General features: G+C 41.8%; 1 protein-coding gene across 1 annotated transcript in view; it reads right to left on the bottom strand.

The window, feature by feature from the left end:
• Positions 1-290: 290 nt before the first annotated feature.
• The window catches only part of ATCAY (ATCAY kinesin light chain interacting caytaxin), a 76,086-nt gene continuing 50,372 nt past the window's right edge, over positions 291-26,004 (bottom strand). Inside the window, exons 4-9 of the mRNA XM_078668423.1 lie at positions 20,914-21,138; positions 14,621-14,806; positions 10,826-10,928; positions 8,528-8,659; positions 4,312-4,398; positions 291-393 (exon numbers count right to left, since the gene is read on the bottom strand). Of these exons, the coding sequence (XP_078524549.1) occupies positions 291-393; positions 4,312-4,398; positions 8,528-8,659; positions 10,826-10,928; positions 14,621-14,806; positions 20,914-21,138 (836 nt within the window). The remainder of the gene's footprint in view (positions 394-4,311; positions 4,399-8,527; positions 8,660-10,825; positions 10,929-14,620; positions 14,807-20,913; positions 21,139-26,004) is intronic.

Here is a 26,004-nt window from a genome sequence, read left to right as displayed (position 1 = left end):
ACGAATATTGTTGGTCAATTACTGTAGGATGCAGTTTACCATATGAATAAGAAGCTTGCTTGGTGGTCGTATCGCTCCCCTTCCTAAGCATGATTAGATTGATGGTATATGTACTCATGTTCTTAAATTGATTTGAGATGTCATTTGTATTTGTGATTGCAATGGTTTAATACTATTTTAATTGTAGATATATTTATGTTTTATACTTTGTATACTTTGATGGTTTTTCTACAAATGACCGAATAAAGATATATGATGATGATGATGATGATGAATAAGAAGCTTATCACTTACTGCAGTATGCATTCTGGAATCTGGACGTGCTCCATGGGGATTGTCTGTTCCAGTTCTTCGAGACTGTGCACATACTGGATCTTATTCATAAACTTCACACTGCAAAAGACACAGAATGACAGAACATCAAGACCTTAATGAGAAGGAGACATTTCAAACAACTTGCATAGTTTCTTTCACTTGCAGAACAATATGCACAGCATTAAATGATGGAGGCAATGTGTTGTACTAATGGAGGTGTGTCGCATATATATCCACTTGTATATTGGCTCAGCAACCAAGACAAATAATAGAGGCTTTGATGGGTTACCCCAGCTTCTGTGCATCAAGGTAGTGGTGACATGGGTTGTAATGTTTTTAAAAGAATCATTGTAAATGATCAAAATTGTTCTCCATAAAAAAGTAATCACACCTAGAATAGGGGAGGTTGGAGATTCTCGGTGTGTAAACAGGTTGCATTTTGAACCCTGATACCAGCAAGCCCCAATTGGTCCAGTGGAGGGGCATTTCATGCCAGGTTGCAGTAGGCCTTAAGGGAGCAATCCTATGTATAACCATACAGCCTGATATTAGGGTACCCATAAGCTTCCTGACTGTGAGAGCTAGCTTGAATGTAAGACCTTGAAGTCAATGCCATCAAGTAAAAAGACTTGTTGCCACTTCACAAGTGATTAAGAGGTAAACTAATTTGGTGGTAGTGTTTTGACTTTTCAAACTTTGTAGGTAAGGGTTATGCATGTGTTCGATTAATCCGTCCATAAGCCATTATTAAAATCATCCTCGGAATAATGAAGGATTCAGAAAAGGAACAGTAAGGTTTTCATCTGATTTCCAGTCTGCATGCAGCTACTTTGATGCGAATTCATAGTTCACTCCTCTTACAATGATTATACAGAAGATTCTCTTCATTAAAAGCAATAACCCGTTAAACCACCTGCATCAAATATAATCCTGTGACCTACATGTTACTCTCTGTGCATTGCTACAGCCACATTAACCCTCCATGCTATTTTACGAGTCAAATTTATGAATGGGCTGCACCCATATCTCTCCTGAAAACGCATTAACCCCCAGAGTTATTTCACCACTATCACAGCCTAGAACTGGCAGGGTATACAAAGATCTCTACAGCAGGCGCCTTAACCTCATAAGATATTTTAAAAATGTAGTCTTCCTGTGACCAGTTAGGTAAGCTAGATCAGTTTCCCACTTCTCCTTGCTGACAATTTCTTTGGGGCAGAGTTAAAAAATAAAATAAAAAATACATCAACAAAAAAAAAAAACGGTGTAAGTTGACTGTAGATTCTACGCCTCACATCTCTATCTTCACCCTTTCTGATGCCACTCCTTGAATCCAAATGCTGTCACCCCAGAGATGCCCCATTTGCAGCACTGCTTACACTGTTTTCATACATTTGGTTGTTTATAGCGTTTACAATTAAAGCCATTCTGGGGCATTTTTAAATGTTTGTTTTTAAATATTTCCTATTAAGCTTTAGAAAGGTTTTTTCCCCATTAAGGTGACCTCATTTTTTTCTCCCCTCTGGTTTTAACATTTATTGTACTTATAAAGTCTACGCTACTTGTACACACATTATATTTCCAGAAATGCGTAAATATTGTTAAATTTAAAGGCACTCTAATACCACTTGGCAAAGTAGCGCAGTACGAAAACACAGTAAATAAATAACTGTGGAAACTAAATAGAGTTATGAAAGTAAATAGCTCTAACGTTCCAGTCTACGCACAGAGTGGAGCTCTAAAATAAGTTTTAAGTCTGCCATTTTATTGGCCATGCCCTCAACCACAGGGGTGAGTGAGGTGTTTCAGGCTCCTAATAATATTAAGGAATTTCACACAGTTTTCTATCATAACAATTTTTCCTTTCAGGCTCGCTCACTTTTCCCCACAAATGTAATTTCTAATTTCCGTTACTGGCAGCATTAATTTCAACTTTCTTCCCGAATACATCCTCATTGGCAGAAACAGCAATTGACACAATAGATGTCAAAAGGATTTGTTATTTATGCAAGACCAAAGACATATGTAAGGCTAAACAGTTATTTGTTAATGATGGGGCTGCCATCCTGTTACCAAAGGTTAACACGCTCCCGAGTAGAAACCCCAAGCTTATCCCAATAATTGAAAAGTTAATTCCCCATTTCCAGATATTTGCAGACCCATCATTTGGAGGTTGGTTCATAGGTTTACCAATAATTACTGCATTGATTCTCACTCTTGAATAGACACCATAGTGGGGCAACATTCCTGCTTTATCTACATCCATAAAGGCCTTTCTGTTTCTGGCCTTTAAGTGGATATGGGTTATGTATGCTTCACTCGTTTGTTTATGTACACAAGCGAGGGTCACATCATGATGGAAAAGTTACTGACTTTAACATTTAGTTCAGTGTCATAGGTATTTTCCCAGTATGTATAAACATCCCAGCTTCTTCCTTCGAGGCAAGGATTCCAGGTTTTACAGAGATCTTCATAGCACAGTCCTCAAACTGACATTAAAAAACAAACTGCCTCACAGGAATTGCTGTGCATGATAGGACAGGTACAACTTCAGCTTCAGGAACGCTTAAAGGTTCAATTTTACTCTGACCGCATACCATTTCAAGAAATCCCATTTCCTGTCTTGTTTTTTCTGTCACATTTTTTTGGGGAAATTCATGTTTTCAATGAGCCATATATGATTTTAACTAATTAGTTATAATAAACATATATTTGAAAAGACCAGTATTGTGGCATCTTACTGTATTGTTTTCAGTTCTAAACTGCTTTGAGACAGAAAATGAATACATTTTAAAGATGTTCAGAATGCCTTACCTAAGGGTTTCTTTGATTGTTCTAAGGAAAAAATAAAGCATTACAAGGCAAACGCTCCAGCAAATTATGGAGTTCTTATGAGACTCTATTAGCACGGCTGTTGGTGGCCTTGCAAGGAATAATAAACCTAGGTAACTGCAGTTGCAAACCGTTGATATACATTCCTCTCAAATGTGTAAATAGGAGACAGAAGTCCCTTTAACAACCCTCCTATTTGTGATTTGGAAAGGATCGCAAAACCCACTATATGAACCAGTAATGAAGTTCAAGTTCAAAAGACTTTATTTCGGTCAAAGTGACCTAAAAAGTGCGAGACACAAATCAATCACATCTAAAATTACATCATATTCAATCATAAATAAAAGTAATAGTATTAATAGTAGACATATTATTCAATCAAGTGCATTCAGATTTTTAGTATGTCGTAGCTAGGCGAAGGCCGCACAGTTAATTTCGGAAAGGGCGTAGTGCATTAATAAATACATAAATTAGCTAAAAAAGGACATATTTAAGAAAATAAAAAAATAAAAAGAAACACAACAATAGCCCTTCAATTTAAAACTATACAAAATACTACAGAGTGATTGAACCAGTTAAGCTAACACTGTTGGTTCACCATGGCAGGATAAATACAGCTTTTCAAGTTTTCAGAAAAACCCTTCTGGTACACCACATGGAGAACAAGAAACCTGCAACTGAATAAACTATTGGGGTGCTAGAATCAGACTTCAGTATCCTGGATACTTCAAGATAGCGCCTATTGCCAAGATTCCTGCAGATCTGAACCAACCAGCGTTTCCTTGCTTTCTGATAGCCTGGACAGCTAAAGAATACATGGAGCTCTGTTTCCTCGGGGTGGGCACATGCCAGTAATACCTTTTTAACATTTAAAGAACTTTTGCAAATTGAGGAAAGCTCTTTTGCGGGTTGCAAGCCTTTTAAGTTTGCAGATCGCACGGTTTGCGATGGCAAAGGGGCTTTGGATATTCGACCCTGTTTTCTTTTTTTTTTTCATAACAAATCCTCGAAAGTAATTCCATGTATGTGATTCATTGTTTTTTTTTCTCCATGTTTTCTTTTGCAGCCATGTATTTGAATATGCTTTGAACTTGACATGCATTTCTCCAAAGCAAAGCAAAAGTAAACAGAGGTGTCTTTAAGGGAGTGGTGCATTCCACTGACCTTATGAATGGCCTGGAGATCGCCAGCACGGTCCGAATGAACCAGGATGGGTGCACGATGATCAACGACTTGAGGTTTTTCCTCAACCTGCAGAAAAATTGGATGGAAACAGGTATGACTTCCCAGCTTAAATTCAGACAAATAATGTATAACATTTAAAAAAAGCCACATTTTTTATCGGACAGGCGTGTTTTTTTGAGAACTGAAGAAGAAAAAACGATGTTCCGTTTTGTTACCATATGTAGAGCACAGTAACATTATTGCTACTATTAGCAGCCCAAGGGAAACATCCTTTACGACGCAACTTTTACCACGCAGTGCCTTTACAACGCAGGTTTTTCAACGCAAGTCATTACAACGAACAGTGCTTAATTTGTGCCGGAGCTTTCCGGTGCTTAGCACCGGCACCTTTTAATCAGGGCCGGGTCTACATTGCCAACTTACTCATCACTGCAGTCTGAACGCCATGCATAAAAGTAAATTAAAGATGATTGCCGGCTTATTGCATAGGAAGGCAGCGTGTGCCGTGCGTAAGCTTTTTCCTTCCATGTATGGTGGACCACGCCCCGGCACACACACACTGCAATGGACGAGTAGCATGTTAACACAGCATCGAGGTGGGCGATTTGAAGCAGCTGCGTAGCAGGCCTCTTAATTAAGGCTGGCACTGACACCAGCAGTAACCGATCACAGTAAGTAATAAAAACCCAATGCCGCTTTTTATTTCTTGCACGTGGTGACTCCGGTCACCTGAACTGAGTCAGAGGCCCGCCTTGGGGCACCACGGACCCCAGTACCAAGGTCCCTGGTTACACACCATGTGGCACAATAGTAACAGACGTCTGGGTGGGGGCTTTTGATAGGGAGATTAGTGCCCCCAGTGGCTGAGTTTGTCCATGAGCGATATATTGTGGGTGTGAGTGTAGGGGGCGGGAAGGGACAGAGCAGTTGCAGGGTGTCAGTGAAAGGAATAGTGTCTTTCCTACAAGGGCGCGCTCTCTCTCTCTTACTGCACCTCTATTTGAGACTTCCTCGGGACTAATCTTTCCTCTGCAGCGCCCCTCTTATCACACCACCTGCCCACCACCAGAGCCCTTAAGGGTCTCCCTCATTTAGTATGTCAGTGTGAACTTTCCTCTAGGGCCTGCTCTGTTCTATCCCCTACCATACATTCACATGGGCCTTCTTCAGGGTCTCCCTCCTATGCAGCTGGTCAGGGATGGTGGGCTCCGTCAGGGGCACAGGGAGGGGTCAGAGCTTCAGAGAGAGAGCACTGTGCGCAGAGGGACTGTCACTGAGACTACACTTCGTGCCCAGCCTAGCCTCCTACCCGAGTGCAGGAACATACCCCCCTACTCGACCACTGTGGGGCTCTGCTCCTGCCCTCTCCGTGCACAAGGTTAAGGCACAGGTCAGGTGCACGTCACTAAGCATTCCTGGGCGTGCCTGCTTCACAGGGTCTAAAGCAGGGCTGCTCATGGCTGGACCCTGCCAGGCATAGAGGACAGCCATTCATTATGCAAACGAGTCCCATTTTGAATGATTATATGCAAATGTGTGTATCTCTGGACAGTTTTAAAAGTTGCAATGCCCAGGCTGGGATGGTGAGGTGTGCGGTTTGTGCTATTTTAAAACCTTTCCAAAAGGATGGCACGTGAGAGCCTGACTTCACTGGCAAAAAAGTGTAATGTAGTCCGTGTCTAATGTTGTGAAGTGCTCCTCTGTCTATCCATGACAGGGTTCACACCATATAAAACTGCAAAAAATAAATAAAATGCTGATTCCTTTTGTCACCTCTGCGCTCATTTTATGCCCCCCATGGATTAAGGATAAAGTGTTAACCTTTGATGACAGAAATAAATGCACATCTAACTAGAATTGGTGAATTGCTGAGTGTGAAACTGGAGAATCTGGAGTCAATCCTGGCTTTCATGCTTGACCAAATATTGTGATAATAGGCAACTATTTGATTTCAGGATGTGCGCTGCACAAAGCATCCCTTGTTTTTGACTTATTAGCATTATTAGCCTATTTTGCTCCATCAGTCCTTATCTAGGTCACATTACGAGGTACATATCTCTGGAGCCAAAGGTGAAAGTGGGTCGAGCCAATGGAGGATGTGGGTGGAGCCAGGAAAGGGGGTGGTTGCCTCCCATGAAAATATTTGAGCACCGGCACCTCTTTTTTTACAAATTAAGCACTGACAACTAATTGCCCTGGGGGGCGCTCTAGGATAGGTAATAGTTTAATTTACTATCCAACACCTTCCCTAATATCCACGGGGACTGGAGTTGGAATAGTAAATTAAACTATTCACTATCCAGCACCCCCAACGCAAGTCGTTGTAACGACTTGCGCTGAAAAACCTGCTTTGTAAAGGCATGCGTAGTAAAAGCATGCGTTGTAACAACGTACATCTGCAGCCCAAGCACATTAAAATACTTTGTGGAATGTTCTTTTTCTGAACAAATTTCAGTTATTAATGACTCTTGTCAAGATAAGGATGCATGGGTGCTCTGAAAGTATAGATAGAGATTTGTGGTGCCAGAATGCACTTTTCAGTGAAGGGAGCCGCTTGGAGAGAGTGTGGAAATATCACGTAGTCAGTAGCAGCGGGAGTACAGACAGACAGACGACGAGACAAATATTACATTTTTTGTAAAAACACTTACCTGCTGTATTGCGCTCCTCTCAGTGCTTAATTTGTGCCTGGGCTTTCCGGTGCTCAGCACCAGCACTTAATTGCCAGCACCGGGGCTTATGACTGTCTGCCACATGGTAGTGGTGTCTGCCAATTTAGGTACGAGCACAACTTCTGTTTATTATTTCAATTTCCAATTATTATTATTTGTGTCCAAAGCCATTCTTATAGCTTTGGGGGCCTGTAATAGTATGAACTGTCACACTTTTAAGAGTGTGATGATTAGTAGTGCGTTGGTGCTGTCATTGGCAGTGTCGCCAGAGGCAACGGCTGGTGCAAGCTCTAGTGTCCTCCTGTCGAGGGCACCAGCACTAAGTTTTCTTACAAATTAAGCACTGGCTCCCCTCTACTGTAGGCACAGGCTCCCAGAATCCACTGTGGCCAATCCTGATGCTTCTTTCATGCTGCTGAAAGCAGCGTCAGGGTTGGCCTGAGCGCCAATGATTTGCGCTCCCAGTTACACTGTGATTCTGTGCCTGCTCTCTCCAACCCAGCAACGCAGCTCGGGCTTGGAGAGAGCTCCAGTGCGCATGACGGTTTGGCTGTCCTGAGACGGCCGGGCAGACCAACATGCACACTGAATAGTAGTACAACCACTCCTCCACCAGCCTATCATCCCCTGGCCCCACCCTCAAGCCTTGGCTCAGAGAGAAAAAATAAAACAATAATAAAGCAGGGTTTATTTTTCATATTTTTTACTGCTGGCAGGTGGGCGAGGCTTCTCCGCCACGCTGCACGTAGTCCTTGTGGGAAAGCAATGCCTCAGTTTACTGATCAAATTTGTAGGTCCATTAAAGCCTGGAATCAAAGTTAAGAGCTGTGAGACAATATTATTTTCCATTACCTACTCTTTCAGTAGATACATGTTACAGCGAGAATAGTACACCTGCGCATAAGGAATTATAGAATGTAATACCGACAAACACTGTTTGTCAGCTTACTGTTGTCCTATTTACTGCATCAGTGCTGGCCTGTGGTTCAACAGAGCGGTGGATAGACATACTGGTGCCTGGTATGGGGTGGTTACTGCATATACAGTATGTTGGGGATTTATTTTTAAACAAATAATTCCCTGCGGGCTCTAAATTCATGCTCCAAACGGTCGTTGTTCAGGAAAGTTATAGTTTCTACTGTTAGAACAATCTAAGCTGTCACATACATCACACCATGAAGGGAAAGACCTGCCTTGCAGACTTGGGATGCATCGCCCTCTGCTGGATTCCTAAAGTACTGCTGGAGGTACTATCGGTCACACACCTGAAGAGAATGAGTGAGGACTTGTATTTATTGTAAGGCTGATGGTAACCTAAGGCCATCTTTGCAAGGAGGAGGAAGCTTGAAAAGGGTGTTTGGGGGTTCATAGTAGTCAGAAACGTTTGGGGTGAGTCAGAGAGAATGGATGGGACAAAGGTTGAAGGGAATAGATTGAATTTTTCAACAGAATTGGTTGGCCTTTGACTCCTGCGTGCAGGCCATGGCCCCTTCATGAAGAGGGGCCTTTACACCAGTACTCACCGCCTGTCAATCATCTGGTAGCATTTCTTCAGCCAGCCCAGCCCAGGCATCCTCCTGCGAGGCGTGGCGCCATTGAGGTACACTATCAGGTAATCTTCAGCCACCAGAAGTTCCAGGCTGCTGATCACGTACCTGATGGAAAAGTAGAGCACAGGCCTTTCACACTCAGATTCAGGAAAATCCAAGATAGGACAACCTAAGAATGTGGATTTATGTCATCTAAACTACTTTCTCCCTTCCTGTAAACTTCAAAATCACCCCGACTATACTCCTTAAACGCATATCAGAAATTTCAGCAATCTAATAATTTCAAAGTATTTTAACAGAATAATATACACCCCATGAAAAAACAGCCACCTCGCATAATAAAGTGAATGTATATGTTTTAAATATGTGTACAGATATCTTCCTATAGTTCTAAGAGACATCTGTGGACCACAGTTTCAGCAACATGTTAGTGTGTTGGCGCAAATGTGGCCACGGTGTGAAGTCCAGGTATTAGATTGTGAACTGCTGTTAAAGTATTAAACATTTACTACTAGCTTAGGAGGACCACCTTACTCCCTACAGAGCTGAACTCTCCAACTACACATCACTGTATTCAGGTGCGTTAGTTGAATTACTTCAATGGAAACAAACCAAGACTACAACATCCAAAATACATTAAGTTGTAAAACAAAAGTTTAGGGCTGGAAGCTGCATCCACAGTGACCTGGAGGATGCTCGCTGGCTCACCGTTTTCAGCTATTGATAGATCCACATCACGAATAACCCTGGTCCTAGGACTACGCTACGCTCGCGTAGTTTGCGTAACTACGCGCTACGTGAATTGCACGTAGCACAGTGCAAAAATGCATAGCGTAGTGGGCATTTTTTGCTTTCTCGCATCCCCCAACGTCAAGTTGGCGACCGCGAGCGAGCAAAATAACATCCCGGCGAGACTTTTTCCTCATTCGCAATCAGCAACATCAAGTTGCCGATCGCGAGCGTGGAAAATAAACCTCCCGGCGAGATTCTCAACGCGGGGAGGTCAGGTTTCTCATTGCGAGTGGTTGCATATGGTCGCGACCGCTCGCAATGAAAAATTACCAGTCCCCGTTGAGAAAGCTGCCGCTCGTGTACAGATCTACTTGAGCGGCAGAAAAAGACTGCTTGCACTGTGCAAGATGCGGTTTGCAATGATTGCACAGTGCGGCAAGCATCCGGCACTGTGCAATCAATGCGAACAGCATTTTGCACAGTGCACTATGCAGTTCGTGTAGCCACGCATAGCTTGCATAGTGCAAAGTGCACTTCACGTAGCTACGCGTAGTGCTACTACGCGAACTACGCCCAGGGTTAATCAAGATACACTTACAAAGCCTGATTCCGGCAAAGGCTGTGGTTCTAAGAGGCATGCAATTTGAGCAGCATTAATGTTGGTGACCGTAATACCTCTTATTTTCAACCCTCTAAACGCCAGGTATAAAGGGCTACATAAAAAGACACATAATTCTGGGCACCAATGAGACTTTAGTGGGAAAAAAGCTTCCAATTTCCAATGCTGTTGAATAATTTGACTTTTCCAAATACAGGAAGGCTGTGTCACATATAGGGATCAAATGATTGGACATTCTGCAACACTGAACAGTGGGATCATTTTCTAAGTCCAAAATATGACCAGCTTTGGCCAATACACTGTTTGTGGGTCTACTAATGTACCCTGGTTTGCACACTGCCATTATTGTGTCCACCCCACAACGTTTCCAGTCCTTTTACTGTTTTTTTCCCGCCTTCCTTTGTCAGAACTATTCAGTGTAGATGTTTCTTTACATTACTCCCAGACTTGACCCCTCTCTCCTAATTAAAGCCTTGGTCTGCCACTAAAATAAACTTCTCACTTGTAATCTATTATTTTTTCCAGATGGATGTTCCCTGGCCCCCTCCTCCCATTTTCTACACTGGGATCAATTTAGATTACTACAAATCTCCTCATAGAATTACACCATTCACCATATTTGGTGCTATTCTCTGGAATCTTTGCATCTGAGGTTGTGGCCTTTAGAATGGAACAAAAAACCCAAGATGAGGACATCCGAATGATGGACGGACTAGTAAGTAGGACCTTTTCTTTACTTTTGATCAGTGCCCACACTCCTTGTTTGACACCTGGCTTGCTTAAATTGTCTAATTCTCATTCAATATTAAAGTCCTTGAAATCCCTCTTTAGTTGTGTGTTTTCAGAACTCCATTCCCTTCCTTCAAACTCTCTGTCCCAAATGCACGCAATGAATAACTTGTCTTGGTTCGCTCACTTACAGGAAAAGGTTCTCCATGATGTAGTGATAGTCCGCACAGTTGCTGTCCGGAAGGCAGCAGGCAGCAAAGACAATGATGGCATTCAGACCCTCACCATAGTACCCTGGAGAGTGGAGGAGGGATGGAGCGAGGAAAAGAAAGGAGCAGAGGAGAGGGGAAACAATGAGTATAGGAAAAACAGTGGAGGTAAGAGAACATGAGAAAGAAGAAAGGCAGAATAGTAATCACCATGAACATGTCAGAGGGACTGGAAGAACACTATCAAGCTTTTTGCAAACGAAGACCTCTGTATTACTCTCAGGAATAATCAGAGAAGGGAAGGAGTAAAGTAGGGATGTGCATATATCTGAGACTTTGGATTTCTGAACCAGGATAACATTCATGAAATGTGCACAATTTCCATAATCATATTAGTATGTGAAAATTCTGTAAAACCAGTGTGTCTGGTACACAAAGACCACAGAAATTATTGTACGGACAAAATGTTACTGTGGGAGACCTTCATCACAAACAACACTTATTTTTCCTAAATGCATTAAAGATTTCGGTGAAAACTATTTTTATAGCTTTTCTCTGCAGAAGTATGTGAAAATGATTCTTTCCGGAAACAAATGGAAGCTTTGTTTGTCATGAATTAATTACAGTTTTACTTTTGAATTCAACAGATGGTTGAGGGCAAGCACTGTTCTTTCTCCAATATTGGAATTTTTTTTTTGTTAAATTCACAAGCTTGAATCATTCCCCGTCATCGAAGTGGGAGTCCCACAGTACAATGGTATAGTATACTACACATAACCTGTAATGGCAATGAAACATTCACTCTAATAGCTTAGCCTCGTCATTTAAAAGGAACAAAACTTCAACCAATCAGGTGGCAGCACCTTCTAGAACACTCCCCACAGTTGCTTATTCCCACAGATTTTCTACCAGACGTCATGTAAAGGGAGCCTCCCTGATCTCTGCTCAGTTCTTCCATTAAATTATTCATCTGAACCTTTTTTGTCATCTAAAGGGCAACTTCAACCTACAACTATCAGATACTGATTATTAACATGTCGGAGCCATCAATGAAAGGACTTTTCTAACCCTGTGAAAACTGTGGGAAAAAGAGACTTCATTCTGAAGACCCACACATGGAGTGTATCTACTTCCTACACCCTGCCCACAAGGTGAATGACTGTACAATCTGCCACACTATTTCCTCTAAAACTCTTCATGATAGGGAAGGAAGGCTTCTCTTATTGATCCAGAAATTGAAATCAAGAAATGCTGTTCTTTCTGAGCAGGAGGATAGTGAGGATTCAACTTACACTCAAGAAAAGTCTGTGAAAAGAGAAAGGTTGTGTGACCAAAAATCATCAGAGGCATCTAGGAAGGCCTTAAAGATTCATCATGAGTCTACAGGAGACAGTTCTCACAGTGCGAAAAAAGAAAAAAAATCTCCTGCGAGGTCAAAGTCTACCACTCCGTCCTTCAACTTGGCAGTATTCTTAGGAAAATCCTCCTCAGAACCTTCCATGACAAAAGCTAAACCTGCTTTAGAAAATGTCGTTATTACAAGCAATGACAATGGTAACATATCCACGCTCAGTTGACGATTCCGTCAATGAAAAGACAATCGACGAAAACATTTTATTCAACATTAAAACCAGCAAAGAATCTTCCTCCATTGGTGAACACAACCACAGAGTTGACAACAACTTCGTCAACCGTTCCATCATCGAGGGATATACAATCTCAAGAATTTTTACTTCCAAAGCATGCATTGCCAAACAAGGTCCCTCCTCTCCCGCCAAGTCACCTTCTTGATGAGGATGATTCAGACGATGATGGAGAGGCATTATTCTGCAAACATGTTGATGGTGCCTTACAAGCAATTAAGGTGGATACAGACACTGCAAGATCCTTGGACAACTTGCAAATGAGGAAGACGCCTTTTTGAGGAGGAAGAGGCTTGTTTTCATATATAGGGGGTTACCAAAAGTACCTACAGCACCATGCCTTTCAGCAGAAATATGAGCCTTCCTATCAACAGCCGTTTAGACCACCACCAGCAGCTTACATAAAGCAGGCACCTAGAAGAAAACAAACCTCGCAAGCAAGAGACACTAGCAGAAATCAGTGGCACTATAGAATTGCCAGTTATACCCTTTGCAAACCACCAGTTGTGGGAGCAAAAATGTCCAACATATCCTATCAATGGCAGCAAATAACATCGGACAGATGGGTGTTAGACCTGATCACCTACGGTCATACTTTAGAATTAATACAAACACCGCCAAACTCTCCGCCAAAAGGACTGCACCCACCTCATTCCAGTTATTCCAAAAAGAAGTACTCACTATGCTAGACAAAGGAGCAATAGAAAAAGTACCCCACTCCCAACAAGGAATGGGTTTCCATTCCTGTTTTTGTACTAATAAAAAAGAAATCAGGGGAATGGCGACCCATTTCGGATCTCCAAAAGATAAACAAATACCTGAGGAAACAATCCTTTTGTCTGGTCTTCAAGGCATCCTACATCTCCTCACCCATGGAGATTACATGCCCACTGTAGATTAGGGCTCCCAGGTTTATGGTATTTATTTTTTGGGCTTTTCCGTCTGTATTGATCCATATTTATTTTTTGTAAATTTTATCTGTATTTACCCATATTTATTTTGGGTTTTGTAAAAAAATAGAGCTGAATCTAGTATATTTCCATATGTATTTAACCAATAAATATTCACTTATGCTTAAATGCCTGAGAGATTTTAGAGATATGAAAACCAAGAGACGATAATCAATGCACTTGAATGAAAACATTTGCATATCAGTATCACCCTTGTACATATCTACTGCTGTTTAAGCAACTTCACTAACATTCCTTTCCTTTTTTTAACACCCTTGCCTGTCAATCCGCACAGCTATACACTTCGCAGCCATGACTGGCAACATTTAGAATCAATCAAAAAACAACCCGGTTTCCATTTTTATCCACATTTAAAAATAAATACAGACAGGAAAATAAATGGGTTTCTGTCTGTATTTATCTGTAAAAATCAGTAAAAACGGAAAACAGGGAGCCTTACTGTAGATCTACAAGATGCTTATTTTCATGTTCCCCTTCATCTGAAACATTTAGAGTAGCCGGCACTCACTATCGGTTCAAAGTGCTCCCTTTTGGGCTCAATTCAGCCAACCACATGTTACAAAATATCTGGCTCCAATGGCAGCTTCCCTAATACAGAAGGGTTTCCAGGTATTCCCATACCGTGACGACTGTCTGGTAAAAGCACAGACTGCCCATCAAGCATCAAGTGCCACAAAGACGTGTCTGGCATTATTCAAATTAAAACCTTGGGTCTGAATCATCAGAAGTTATTGATTTATCCATCAACGAGGATAATGTTCCTGGGAGAGGTTTTAGTTTTAGCCCAAGCACAATTGAGCTATAGTGCATTATTTTTTTCCTCCAGAAATGTTCAACCGTCTGGTCGGGTAAAGAGGAGAGCTTGAGAGTAAGAATTTATAGATAATATAGACCATCTTACAGATCAGTCTAATTTTGTAGGGAGCCTTTGGAGCGGTATTAGAATGGGAGTGATGTCATCAAATCTTTTGTGCCCAGGACATAATGACACGCCACATGTAGAACTGCATTACTTTGGTGTGCGATGTTTAGGAAGGGATTATTATGTATTTGTTGCAGTTAAAAATGTTTGAGCTTTTCTACATCAACAGTACTTGAAATATCTAATTGTATGGGTCTCTTCATTTATGAGAATCATTATATGAAAACAGGCTGTGCCTCACCTCCATGCGTCACCACCTTCATGTATGGTTTAATCATCTGCAGGTCGATGCGGTGTTCCTGTTCTCCAATGATCACTGTCCGCCAAAGGCGTCCATTGGTGGCACTGCTCTCTCCTGTCGCCCCATCTCCAAAAAGGTCGGCACTATCCCCAGGCATGTTTTTGGCTGTGGCCACAGGCGTATCATCTGCAATGACAAAACGTGACAGCCGGGGTTGAGCCTGAAAGAACATACAGCCTAGGACTGGCCGGATCGCCTTTACCCATATGGGTTCCACTCTTTCAATCTCCTAGCGCCAGGAGGACCTCTCGGGTAATAGAACGCTTTACAAATACACATAACATAACAAAGTGGTGCAATCTGGCATATGTTAAGTAAAGCATTATTAATATTCTTCCATACAACCAATCGACAAACAAGTAACTGCATTTACATCTCATTGTACTTTAAATAACACCAAATGTGGTTTGTTGGTTAATATTTGTCATCAAGAGGCCACACAGTGATTTCCACCATTATTTAGCACCACTGTCCTACAGTATGGACTGTCTTGTGCTAGATTAAACATTTGATTTGTTTTTCCTGTTTGTTAGAAGGTCCTAGGACCTCTGAAATCCCAGATGAAACATGAAAGGATTGCATGGCACAGTTTAAGTGTAGGAGTCTCCTGCTCTGTCGTTGACCTACCTGTGTCTAACACGAGGAGTGAGTGGTCTGCCAGCTTTGCCTCTAGCAGGAGCAGCCTACTCAGAAGGGCCAAGAAGCAGGGCAAGCAAGCGGATTCCAGGTCTCTTGTGATGGATCTGGTTGTGAAATTGTTATTAAGAGCTGGGAATGCCATCCATCCCATGCATTATATAAAATAAATTGAATGAAAATCCACATAATATCTATGCGCTCCCTATTTCAGGCCCCACAAACATAGTTATGAGTGCTGCCAAAGCAAAGACCAAATTTGCCCTGTTCTTGTCCTCAGGAGAGGAGAACGGGTATTACAATCCCATTGCATTCAAATATATTTTGGAAGGGGTCTTTGGCTCTTCTTTCCCAACATATGTACTACCATTGCATGATAACAAACACTACTTGCAACTTTCAAGTAGTCTGTACTGTAGACTGGTCCTGTAGGATTCAGGAGCAAGCTGGTAATATTTAGTCTAAGGGTGGCTCTTTCTGGCACTGATAAAAGGAATATAACAGTTTTTGTACCTACTTGAAATCTGTGCTAGGTTGCTTGGCCCACACCAGAGTAATAGATTCAAATTCGGGAATTTTAGTTAGGTTTTAAGAAACGTTGCTCTAAAATCAGATCTCTGAACGAAAGTCAAATCTGTGACCACTTTGTTTATGACTAAAAAACATAATTGTCAATAAAAGTCCACCAGTTTGCCGACAGAACTCATCGTCCACACTAATGTCTGTTTGATGAACTTTAGTTTGGAGTTCTAGAATTCAGAATCAGTAAATATTTTTGCTTCCACAATTGAATTGCAGGCTATTTATTCACATTTACAGAATGTTTTAAAATATACCATTTATGGGTGATACAAATGTGTATCTCTATAAGCTACTGTTAGTATCTCAAGGCATCATTTAATTTACTCAGAGGTACCCACATATAGTTTGACCAAACAAGCAAGAGTGCCCTGAAGTTTCCAAAAGGAGTCATGTCTGCTAGTACAGACAACATCTGAAACAAGCAAATATATTTACTGATTCTGAATTCTAGAACTCTGAAAGTGGCTAACGTGGAGCAGGAGGAGAAATTATCAATTTACCAATATGTCCTGTTCCCAAAAGAGACCAAGACATATAGTTCCTCAAAAAACAAAAAAAAACAAAAAAAAATCGACAAACTAATGAAGAAGATGTTATTCATTATTCCATAACAAATTACTGCCATTCTAAGAGAGCTGAATTGCATATGTGCTCATGACCCCTCCTCATGCCAATTGAAACTTTTAATCAATATTAAAAGTAATTACTTGTATTTATGTGGGGAAAACACCAGTTGTACAAGTGCTCCATTTTAAATTGAATATAGAACAACTTGATAGTTAGTTTCCATGTCCATTCCACTAGTTCTTTATTTGCCAGAAGAATATTACCTTTAATGCTTCTACATCTGGAGGAAGTGAAGTTCCACTTCAGTAATCTGAAGGCAAATTGAATGAGGCTCACACTTTATAGTGCTAGTGAACCAGAAGACGTTATCTAGTCTCTCTACACATTGTGAGAGTTAAAGGAACCTTTCTAGACACTTTACTTGTAAGAGTCTTCTATTTAGAAGTCAGGCTGCAGTCTTTTTTTTATATGGTTCTGCACCTAATCGCTCCACAAAATACCCTCCTACCAAGAATCTATCGGTGCCCCAGGTCCCTCTGAGTCTTCTTCATTCACTTAGAGGCTCAGGTCGGACTGAGTGTGCACCGACTAGAGGTGAGAAAGGTGAGAATGAACTACGGTCAGATTTTCACACTACAGAATTCATAAGTTACTTACACCTATTCACTTCTATTCAGTGATGAGGACACTTCTACTTTCAGGTCACAGTGTTTTTCTCCAAACCACATAAACTGGTTATGACAATGCTTCTCCAGTTTAACTGGGGAGCCTGCCTTGAAAACCATTCATCAGCAGTCTTTGGTTTAAGCAATAGCTAAACCTACAGATCATCATTGCTCAGTTCATGGGCGTGTGCCTTGACATTGAAATCTTTCCTGTGCCATCTTCAAAACAGCCAAGTATTTGTTTTAAAAGCAATACCATGCAACATTTAGGATCAATAAGTAGGCGGGAGTAAAAATGTGGCTTCTGTGCAACAAAGCTATGGGACTTCAGTGAAAAGATAATCAGAATGACGTTAAGCAATGCAACATTAACGATTATCTATATAAATATATAAAGGAATGTATGTCTGTCTGTTTGTCCTTTATGCATTACTACACGATTCATCCGATCGCCAGGAAACTTTGGGAAGTTATTGAGTACACTCCCGCAAAGGTTTCTGGCATAAAATGTTTTGAAATATCGGCCCCACAGGGCCCTCATAATCTTTCGAATACTGATGTACGCACCAGACGGAAAAACAAAAAATGGTGTATCCACAATCACTCGATTAAATAAATAGAATTAAAACGACACTTTGAAATGTTTTCCATATTAAAATGAATAAGTTTCAATAAAAATGACACAATCTAAATTGAATGTTATCATAACGAGTTTCCTTGAATTTCCTTTCTTCGGAGATCGCAGCAACGCACGACGGGTAAGCTAGTATCCTATATTACAAGAATCATCAGAATTTAAAGCATTGGAAATCTAGCAAAGATTGTACTAGAGCATAAGTGAACTCTTGGGGGTTCCAAGATTTGAATCTTTGCAAGCATGAACCTACCAGAGGAAAACAATAGAACACAAAAGATGTTAATTGAGATGTTTGAAGGTCAAGTAAATAGTTGTGAACAATGATTCATTTCTTGTGTGGAATCAAGGTGTCTGTGCTCCATCATCTTCACTGCCCTCTCTTTGGCTCCTTAAACATCTTACGCTTGTTTTCGGGGAAAGTCAAGACTTTTGTTGGATAGTGTGCTTCAGGACTGAAACTATGTCATGCTTCCTGGGGTGTTCAAGAAGATTAGGAATGGAGAGACCACAGGAGTACTGTAATTCCTGCTTGTGAAAGAAAGCTCAAGTTCACAAACCTTCAGCCGCTGTCTCCGATTTCACCAGCAAAGTTTTGCAAGGAGCTTCCGAAGCAGCCCAGGCTCTCTACTTGCAGTTAGGCACTTTGCATCTTTGGAACTTATTTTCAAGAGACCAAGTAACCAGTTTCTTGCAAGTTCTTTTTCTGAGGTCAAGGAACCATCTACCAGACAGGCGTGGACTTTTGAAAGGAATAAGTAAACTAGGGACCTGTAGTGATGTAAATTTACATGAAAAAATCACATCGTCAGGTACACAGTTTGACTCTTTTAGAACGCACATGTCAACTTTTCAGACAAGAAGTTGTCTATGAGGTTTTAGCTATTTGGCCCTAGTGACACTTTGCTTGCCACAAGGGAACAACTATAGCATTGTTATTGCAAATAATAGCCTGCATTTGGGGCCGTTGGTTGAATGTGACAACAAAATTATGGAGCATAACATGGCACATTGTGTTGCTGTATTATTTTACTCTCTTATCTTTCTAAACACACATTATTACTATGTGGACTAAGGTTTAACTTCATTAATACGAGTTCAATACTCGAAAACAGCAACTGATAAGTGCCCAAATAACCTTTGCACAAGGAATATCACTGTGCAGAACAGTGTATGTTGTTTCTTATTATTACGTTTTGATTCGTATGAGTTTGAAATAAATGGGTTTTTTTTTGCATATGTGTTCCCTGGCGCCTTCTGCCTACCTTTGTTTGTCCGTTCTCTATATCCCTTGTGCTTATGTTTTTTTGAGCTTCTGCACCTCCTTTACCCCCATGCACCTCCCTGTCTATGAGCTACCTGACCCTAAGTGTGTGCATACAACCCTGGGTTCCATGGTCAATATTTTCCCTTCAGATTATTGCCTGTGTGCTTCCTGTGAAAATCGATACTTCAGACATGTTCAAATAGTCGCTTGCTCCCCACAAGATGAAATAGTTGTCCCATAGTCTTCTTTTGTGTGATTTTTTTGTACGCTGGAATGTGTGTGCGTACACAGCACGCTTAAGACAACTGGTTCACCTGTCACAACCCAGAGCTTGTTGACACTCTCTCTCTGCCTTGCTGATTTTCAAATAGCCTTTTATGTGGATATCAGTGGACTAGGACAAAATATGCTGAGGGTTCTGTCATATTTCTGCCAATCATAGCATCTCTGCCTAAATTTAAGAATGCCAATTCCGACTGATCCAACCCGCAAAAATGAATTCTTGACAGCCTTGTGCTTGAGGACGAGTACATAACGCCTTCGGTGCTGATGACGGCGCCCGGTCATCATCAGTTACGGTGGGCGTGTGCTGATGACGGCCGGGAGCCGTCATGACCACGCCCGTGATCGGAATGTGCCACACAGGCGCAGAATTCCGGCCGCAGACAGCGGGTTAAAGGCTCTGTAATCCTTGTTTAGCTCAAACGCTCCGTCCATCATACCCTTTTGTATCGCCTTGTGGTCTAGCAACAGGTTTACTCAGACAATACAGCCACAATGCTACTCCTGACTCCTGTGGATTGCCTCCTTTTCCCATACTTTCTTTCCCGCTCCTTTTCTCGACTGGAAAAGATAGTGAATCGTAGACTTTTAGCTGCATCTTACGTTAATCAGTTACGCTAAATTCACATTTCCCCAGGCTTCAATCAAAAGGGCCAATATTGATACATTTGGTCATTCTATAAATATAAAGGGGTGCTGGGCTAAATTAACCCCTTTATTCTAATGGAAAGCTCAGCCTTCAAGTTAAATCAGCCTGTTTTTTCTTCACTTTTAAAGTTGAGAGAAGTTGAAGTTTCTGAGTGCCAGGGTACTTCCCGACTATTGCTTTCTTGGAACGTCGGAACTATCAGCCTCCGTAATGTGATGTCGAACACTGTAATGTTGTAAAATTGTCTTTGTAGAAGCCAATTTAGACCCTACGTTGTTCCCCAGAGATACCTCCTGAAAAAGGTGTAGACTATCCAAAATTCAGTGTCCAAACATATGCTTGGTGTTTAAAAATAAAAGGCTATTAATTTGACCATTCTATACCTTCTATTGTTGCCCACACAAACGAATAATATGTTTAAGGCCTTAAGGGTGGTCCACCAAGCCATTTGTCTTTCTTTTTTTGACAGGTAGTTGCAAAATGAATACTTACAGACTCCTTGCCCGAAATCTCATTACCTAAAAAAAGGTATGCAGATGCAAGTGCCTAGGAGGGAGGACCTTCTTCATTTTCACTACCTTCAACTCAAATTAATTGTGGTATTTATTTTAAAAGAGAATGGAAACATGGCTGGTGATAGGCACCTAATCACTTTGTATTCTACACCCTCACTTTCCTTGGTAATGTCTGGAAGTTAGGAATCCTTGTGGCATTGGTGAGCTCCATAAAGTTTCATATAAGTTTACGTAACAAAGCAAGGAAAAGCAGAAAAGTCCTTATGTCATATGAAATAAACCACTAATGTCATACATCTCATTGCTTATGCTGCTTTTAAATTTCCATACTTTCACAACCGGTCCATGCCAATAGCCAGATCAGTGAATAAGCATCATGAACTTCCCAACACGTGCACCCTGCTGTATCCAGCGCTCATCTTTAATGTCACCGTACCTTCCCACTCAAGCTCGTTGCCATTTCCCAAAAATTCAAGCGAGTCGGTCTCATCCGGGGTCTCGATGTCATCCACGTTAATGTCAAGATCATCAGGAGTGTCAAGGAAGTCATCCGACAGCACCGACCCCTCGCTCTGGTCCAGGGAAATGTTGATTTCCGGGGCTATCAGAGTCTTTTTCTTGCGATGAGAGCCATTTATGTTTAGCGTATTTGGCGGCGCAGCTGTAAGGTAAAATATGAAATCATCAAATTCCACTCCGCTTGCCTCTTTTTCATATATCACACTGTTATATACAAATAACCCTGGCCACTTTGTCTCTTGTTATGTCACACATGTATTTATTGATCCATGTGGCCCTCTCTCCCTTTCCTTCTCCCTCTCTTACTCTTTTTTATCATACTTTGATATTCTGGCTCAGTGGTTTATTTGTAAATAAATAAGTTCCAGGGCCCACTGCAATTTTCATGAAGCCTCCACGGTAGGCAACACCCACTGCCCATGTCAGCGCTGCCTGAATGTCAGTGTCGGCGACACATATTACCCAACCCAATAACACAAGTGGGACATTTTGTACTTATCTAAGGCAACGTATGTTAACATAATAGAATGGACTTGCTGTTTTTTGTTTTTTTAACCCCTTCACTGCGGCGGCTATTTCGCCGCAGTGCTAAGGGGTCGGAGCGGCCGCGCAGCGGGCGCATGCTGGTGACGGAACCGCTCCGTCACCAGCCGCGGTTGCGCTGTGCTCATGACGGAGCGGTTCCGTCACGGCCCGCCCGCTCAATGGAACGCTCAGCGCAGGCGCGGAATCCGCGCCGCGCAGGCGTGCCGAGCGGGCCATGACGGAACCGCTCCGTCATCAGCACAGCGCGACCACAGCTGATGACGGAGTAGTTCCGTCACCAGCAGGGGAGGGGTTAAAGAATATTTAATTGTTCAATGCTCTACTGATTTGTTATGTTCAAAAACAGGTAGACCACGCCACCATGCTGTAGACTGTCATAAATAATTGAAGGTGATTACAAATAAGTCCTGATGTTGAGCACCGTCAAACACCGGCATAAATGAAGCACTGCATTTGTCCCCTTTGCCTGCCTCAGTGTCTCTCTCTCTCTCTCCATCATGCACACGATCTCTCGTTCTCTGTCTTTCTCTGCTTCTCATTTTTTCTCTTGTTCTGTGTTTTCGCTATCTTGCACGATATATCTATTTATTTATTAGTTTCTTTAATTATTCAGATTTTTACATAGCGCATACAAGGCCCAAAGCCATCAGAGAGCTTTACAAATAATAAAACAATAATTAAAAAAAGAAAATAAATAAACATCAAAAGAAAGAAAAAATATATAAACAAAAGGAAAGAGAAAACAAATACAAGAAGTCAGTAAAATAAGAGAAAATGAAATGAAATGTAGATGAGCTAGCAAGCTCAGTCATATAACGAGAATGCCCTGTGGTATATAACCAGCTGCAGTGCCCCTTCATATCTAAGAGGAAGCAGCTATGGTACCATATTAATCAGGATAACTCATGTTCAGTTGTTTCTTGTGAAGAGATTGTATTATAATTGCAATTATATAGCACTTACTACCCCTGAAGAGGCGTTAAATCGCTTTTTTGGTGATTTGCACGCTACTCCGGAACCCAAAAGGATTAGTGGTGAATTGGTATAGTGAAATATGAAATTAATTTGAGCCGTGGATATGTTAGTCTGTTATTTGGATTGAAGGGAAATGTTTGCATTTATATAGCGCTAGCTACACCCTGATTTATTTATTTAGTTATTTATTTATAAAGTTTTATATAGCGCGAACTAGATCCCAAAGGATATCCGAGCGCTTTACAAGAGAAGCCAAGAGTGTAATGAAAACAACAAATTAGTAAAAGACGGGATCATACAATACACAGAAGTAAGCGGGCCATGAGGGGGGCAATAATATGCCTAGTAAAAAACGGGGATCATATAATAAACAGAAGTAAGCAGGCCATGAGGGGGGGCAGTAATATGCATAGTAGAAGATCTGTGTCAAATGAAGGTACCATCGTAATAATAACAACGAGTCTAACCTACTAGGGTAAGAATTTGCTCATTAGGAATCTTTTGGTTTCAACTTTGAACGCCATTATCGAGGTGAGTTTGCGTACTTCCGGTGGTAGAAAGTTCCAAATCTTAGGGGCAGCACTTGAGAATGCTCAGAGACAAGTTCTTTTTTTGCTAAGGATGCAAGGTTTCAAGAGGAAAGTAGAGGCAATTCTTGATGCTCTTGCCCCACAAGATAGTTCAAGTTTTTGTGTCTGGTACCTGGGGGTATTGAAGTGAAGGGCTTTGTGTGCTAGAACTGCAATCTTCAGCTGAATTTATGCTTCATAGAGTAGCCAGTTGAGAGATTTAAGGACTGGTGAAATGTGCTTGTTTCGTTTGGCGCCAGTAACTAGTCTTGCCGCGGAGTTCAGTGAGGCCCTTAGTGGCGTCAAGGCGTATTTAGGAAGGCCGCAGAGAGTAGCACTGTCATAGTCTAACCTCGGCAGGACAAGCGCTTGTACCACCTGCTTGAAGCCATTTTGTGACAGGAAAGGTTTGATATTTCTAAGAGTCCTTATCAAGTGGTTTGTCCCTTTACAAACATTGCTGATGTGATTGTTCATATTCAGGTGCTTGTCGATAGTGATTCCGAGTGATTTGGAGTGCAGTTAAAGGCAGTGAAGTGAGTCAGCCAGAGATCTAGCTTGGGGATGTGTTTCGGAGGTGAGATGAGCAGGAACTCTGTTTTGGCAGAGTTGAGCAGGATATGGTTCTTGTTTAACCAATTTTGAGTAGATGTTATGATAGTATTGAGCAAGATGATATTTTCTGGGGATGAGATTTTCAGGTAGAGTTGTGTGTCGTCCGCATACATGTGGAAGAAAATGTTCATGGAGTTTAGTGCGTTCGTTAGAGGTTCCAAGAAGAGGTTGAAGAGGATGGGAGAAAGGGCGGGTCTTTGGGGGACGCCCATGAATTCTGGCGAATGCTGGTAGACGGAGTGGTTTGCCTTGAATTTTTGTGATCTGTGCTGGAGGAAGATTCAGTGTTCAAATAATTCACTGACCACACAACTTGTTGCAGCATTTCTGCTAAATATTTTGGGAAATTACTACATCTTTTCCCCCCGACATGCGGGTGACACATGAAATGACCGAACAGCGTCCAGTGATCAAGGATGTGGCCACAACCAACATCTTCCCACACCAGGACTGTGTAATAACAAAGGGGAAAGGCAGCAGCATGTGCAATAACTAGAGGCAAGACTGTGATCGCAGTGTGGGTCAGAGAAGACTAATATCGCCCGATATTGGAGAATATTCACTGACCATCCACCAAGTGGAGACCCTCAGAGTCCCACTGGACTGTCAGCTCTTCTGCACTCCCCACGTCAGTGATCTAACCGATACATCCGAGGATCTATATTGCAGAATATCCTTCTGCTGCACCTAATTCACAACAGGAATGGAGCGCGAGACCCCTCGTGGTAACACCATTGGACTACTGTAAATTCATTTATACTGCGCTCCTCAAGAAACTCTGCAGCATACTACAAAAGCACCAAAACAAGGTGGGAAAGATTGTGCTTGAACCCGAGAGAGCATGGACCTGAAATTACTCAAATGTCTCTTTGTGGCTGCCAGCATTAACTACATCGAATACAAAGCCTACTGGGACACACGGGGCAGATAGTGGTGGATCTACAATTCCACCACTCAGCACTTCATCCATCAATGGCACACCCGCTCACCCAACAAGTCTTTAAATGACTGAAACTTGCGGCACAGGCAGAACCTTTGGGGAGGAATGCTTTGAACCAACCTGTGGGCCGAACCACAAGACATGCGCTCAACTAACCTTAAAGCTGAATTGTTCAGGCTTGTCTACCACCAACTCCTGCGCAAACAGAGAGCGATAATGAAGGATTCCAGACTGAGGCTTAGTCGCCACTGAACCGACTAAATTATAGAAACCAGAATAACTACATTGCTTGGAAGCGTGTGACAGGCGACGTGCTGTACTCAACCAAACTAATTAATATATAAACAATTAGCAGTAAAGAGGCAGCACGATCCAGAACGTGACTACGACACCCCTCCGGCCTACCGGGTTCCATTAGAATTGTTTCAATGGTTTTAGGGTGAAATTATAAGGGAAATAATGAGATTCTGATAACTGATGGGGTGCACTGCTCCAACCCCATGGTGATCAACGGGAGGCCGAAAATATGCTATATTATTTGCATTTTTGTAGCAGCAGTTGCGATTCTTACTACATCACAGCACATATATTATATGATGATGTGTTAAAGTGCTTTTTGGCGGGTAGCACGCTAAGGTTGCCTCCAAACAAGAAGAGGCAAGGGGAGAGGGGATGAAGGGACAGGAAAGAATAAAAAAGTTAGGCATCTTGTAAATGAACTGTTCATCCTTGAATACTGAACTTTTATGAGACATAGCTTTGTAAGTAGCTGGCTGGGAATGTGAAACTCATGAAGTTTAATTTTCCACATTCCTCCATCAAATAGTCTGTCAAAAAAGTTGAATATTCTTTGCTGTCTTTCTGGAGACACCATGCATTTTACTGAAGATTACCAGATGGCCAGCTATTCCAGTATAAATTCAGGTTAACATTTTTAATGCATGCTGAAAACAAGGCGTACATGAACTACTGCACCATCCTGATGGACAGGTTGCATTAAAAATTGCCGTGTCAGCGCATGGGCCGAAGACAGCTCAGAAGCGCAGGTCAGTAATTGCCTCTTTGTGTCCCAGCTGTCAGCAACACATGCATGAATGGTAAGGTCTGCATATAAAGTAGAAAAGAATTTCAGGTTTTGGGGTATAGTCTGAAATGTGCTGATTCAGAGGGTGGATTTTCTTGAATGCGAGGACTTCAAGAAGAACATATTCAATGTTCTTGAGTTGATGAGTGCTGCCCCAAAGCTTCATTTGTTGTCCAAGTAATGTGATTGGTCAGTGTGGAATAACTTGAGAACTATACAGGCAATTTTGGTCCTGGATCAGCATTCAATAGGGAGCTTGCCTAGTGGTGACAGGATAGC

The sequence above is a fragment of the Lissotriton helveticus genome, chromosome 12 (genome assembly GCF_964261635.1).
Source record: "Lissotriton helveticus chromosome 12, aLisHel1.1, whole genome shotgun sequence".
NCBI lineage: Eukaryota > Metazoa > Chordata > Amphibia > Caudata > Salamandridae > Lissotriton > Lissotriton helveticus.
Note: the sequence above shows the minus strand (reverse complement) of the source record. Positions and strands in the feature narration are given on the sequence as shown.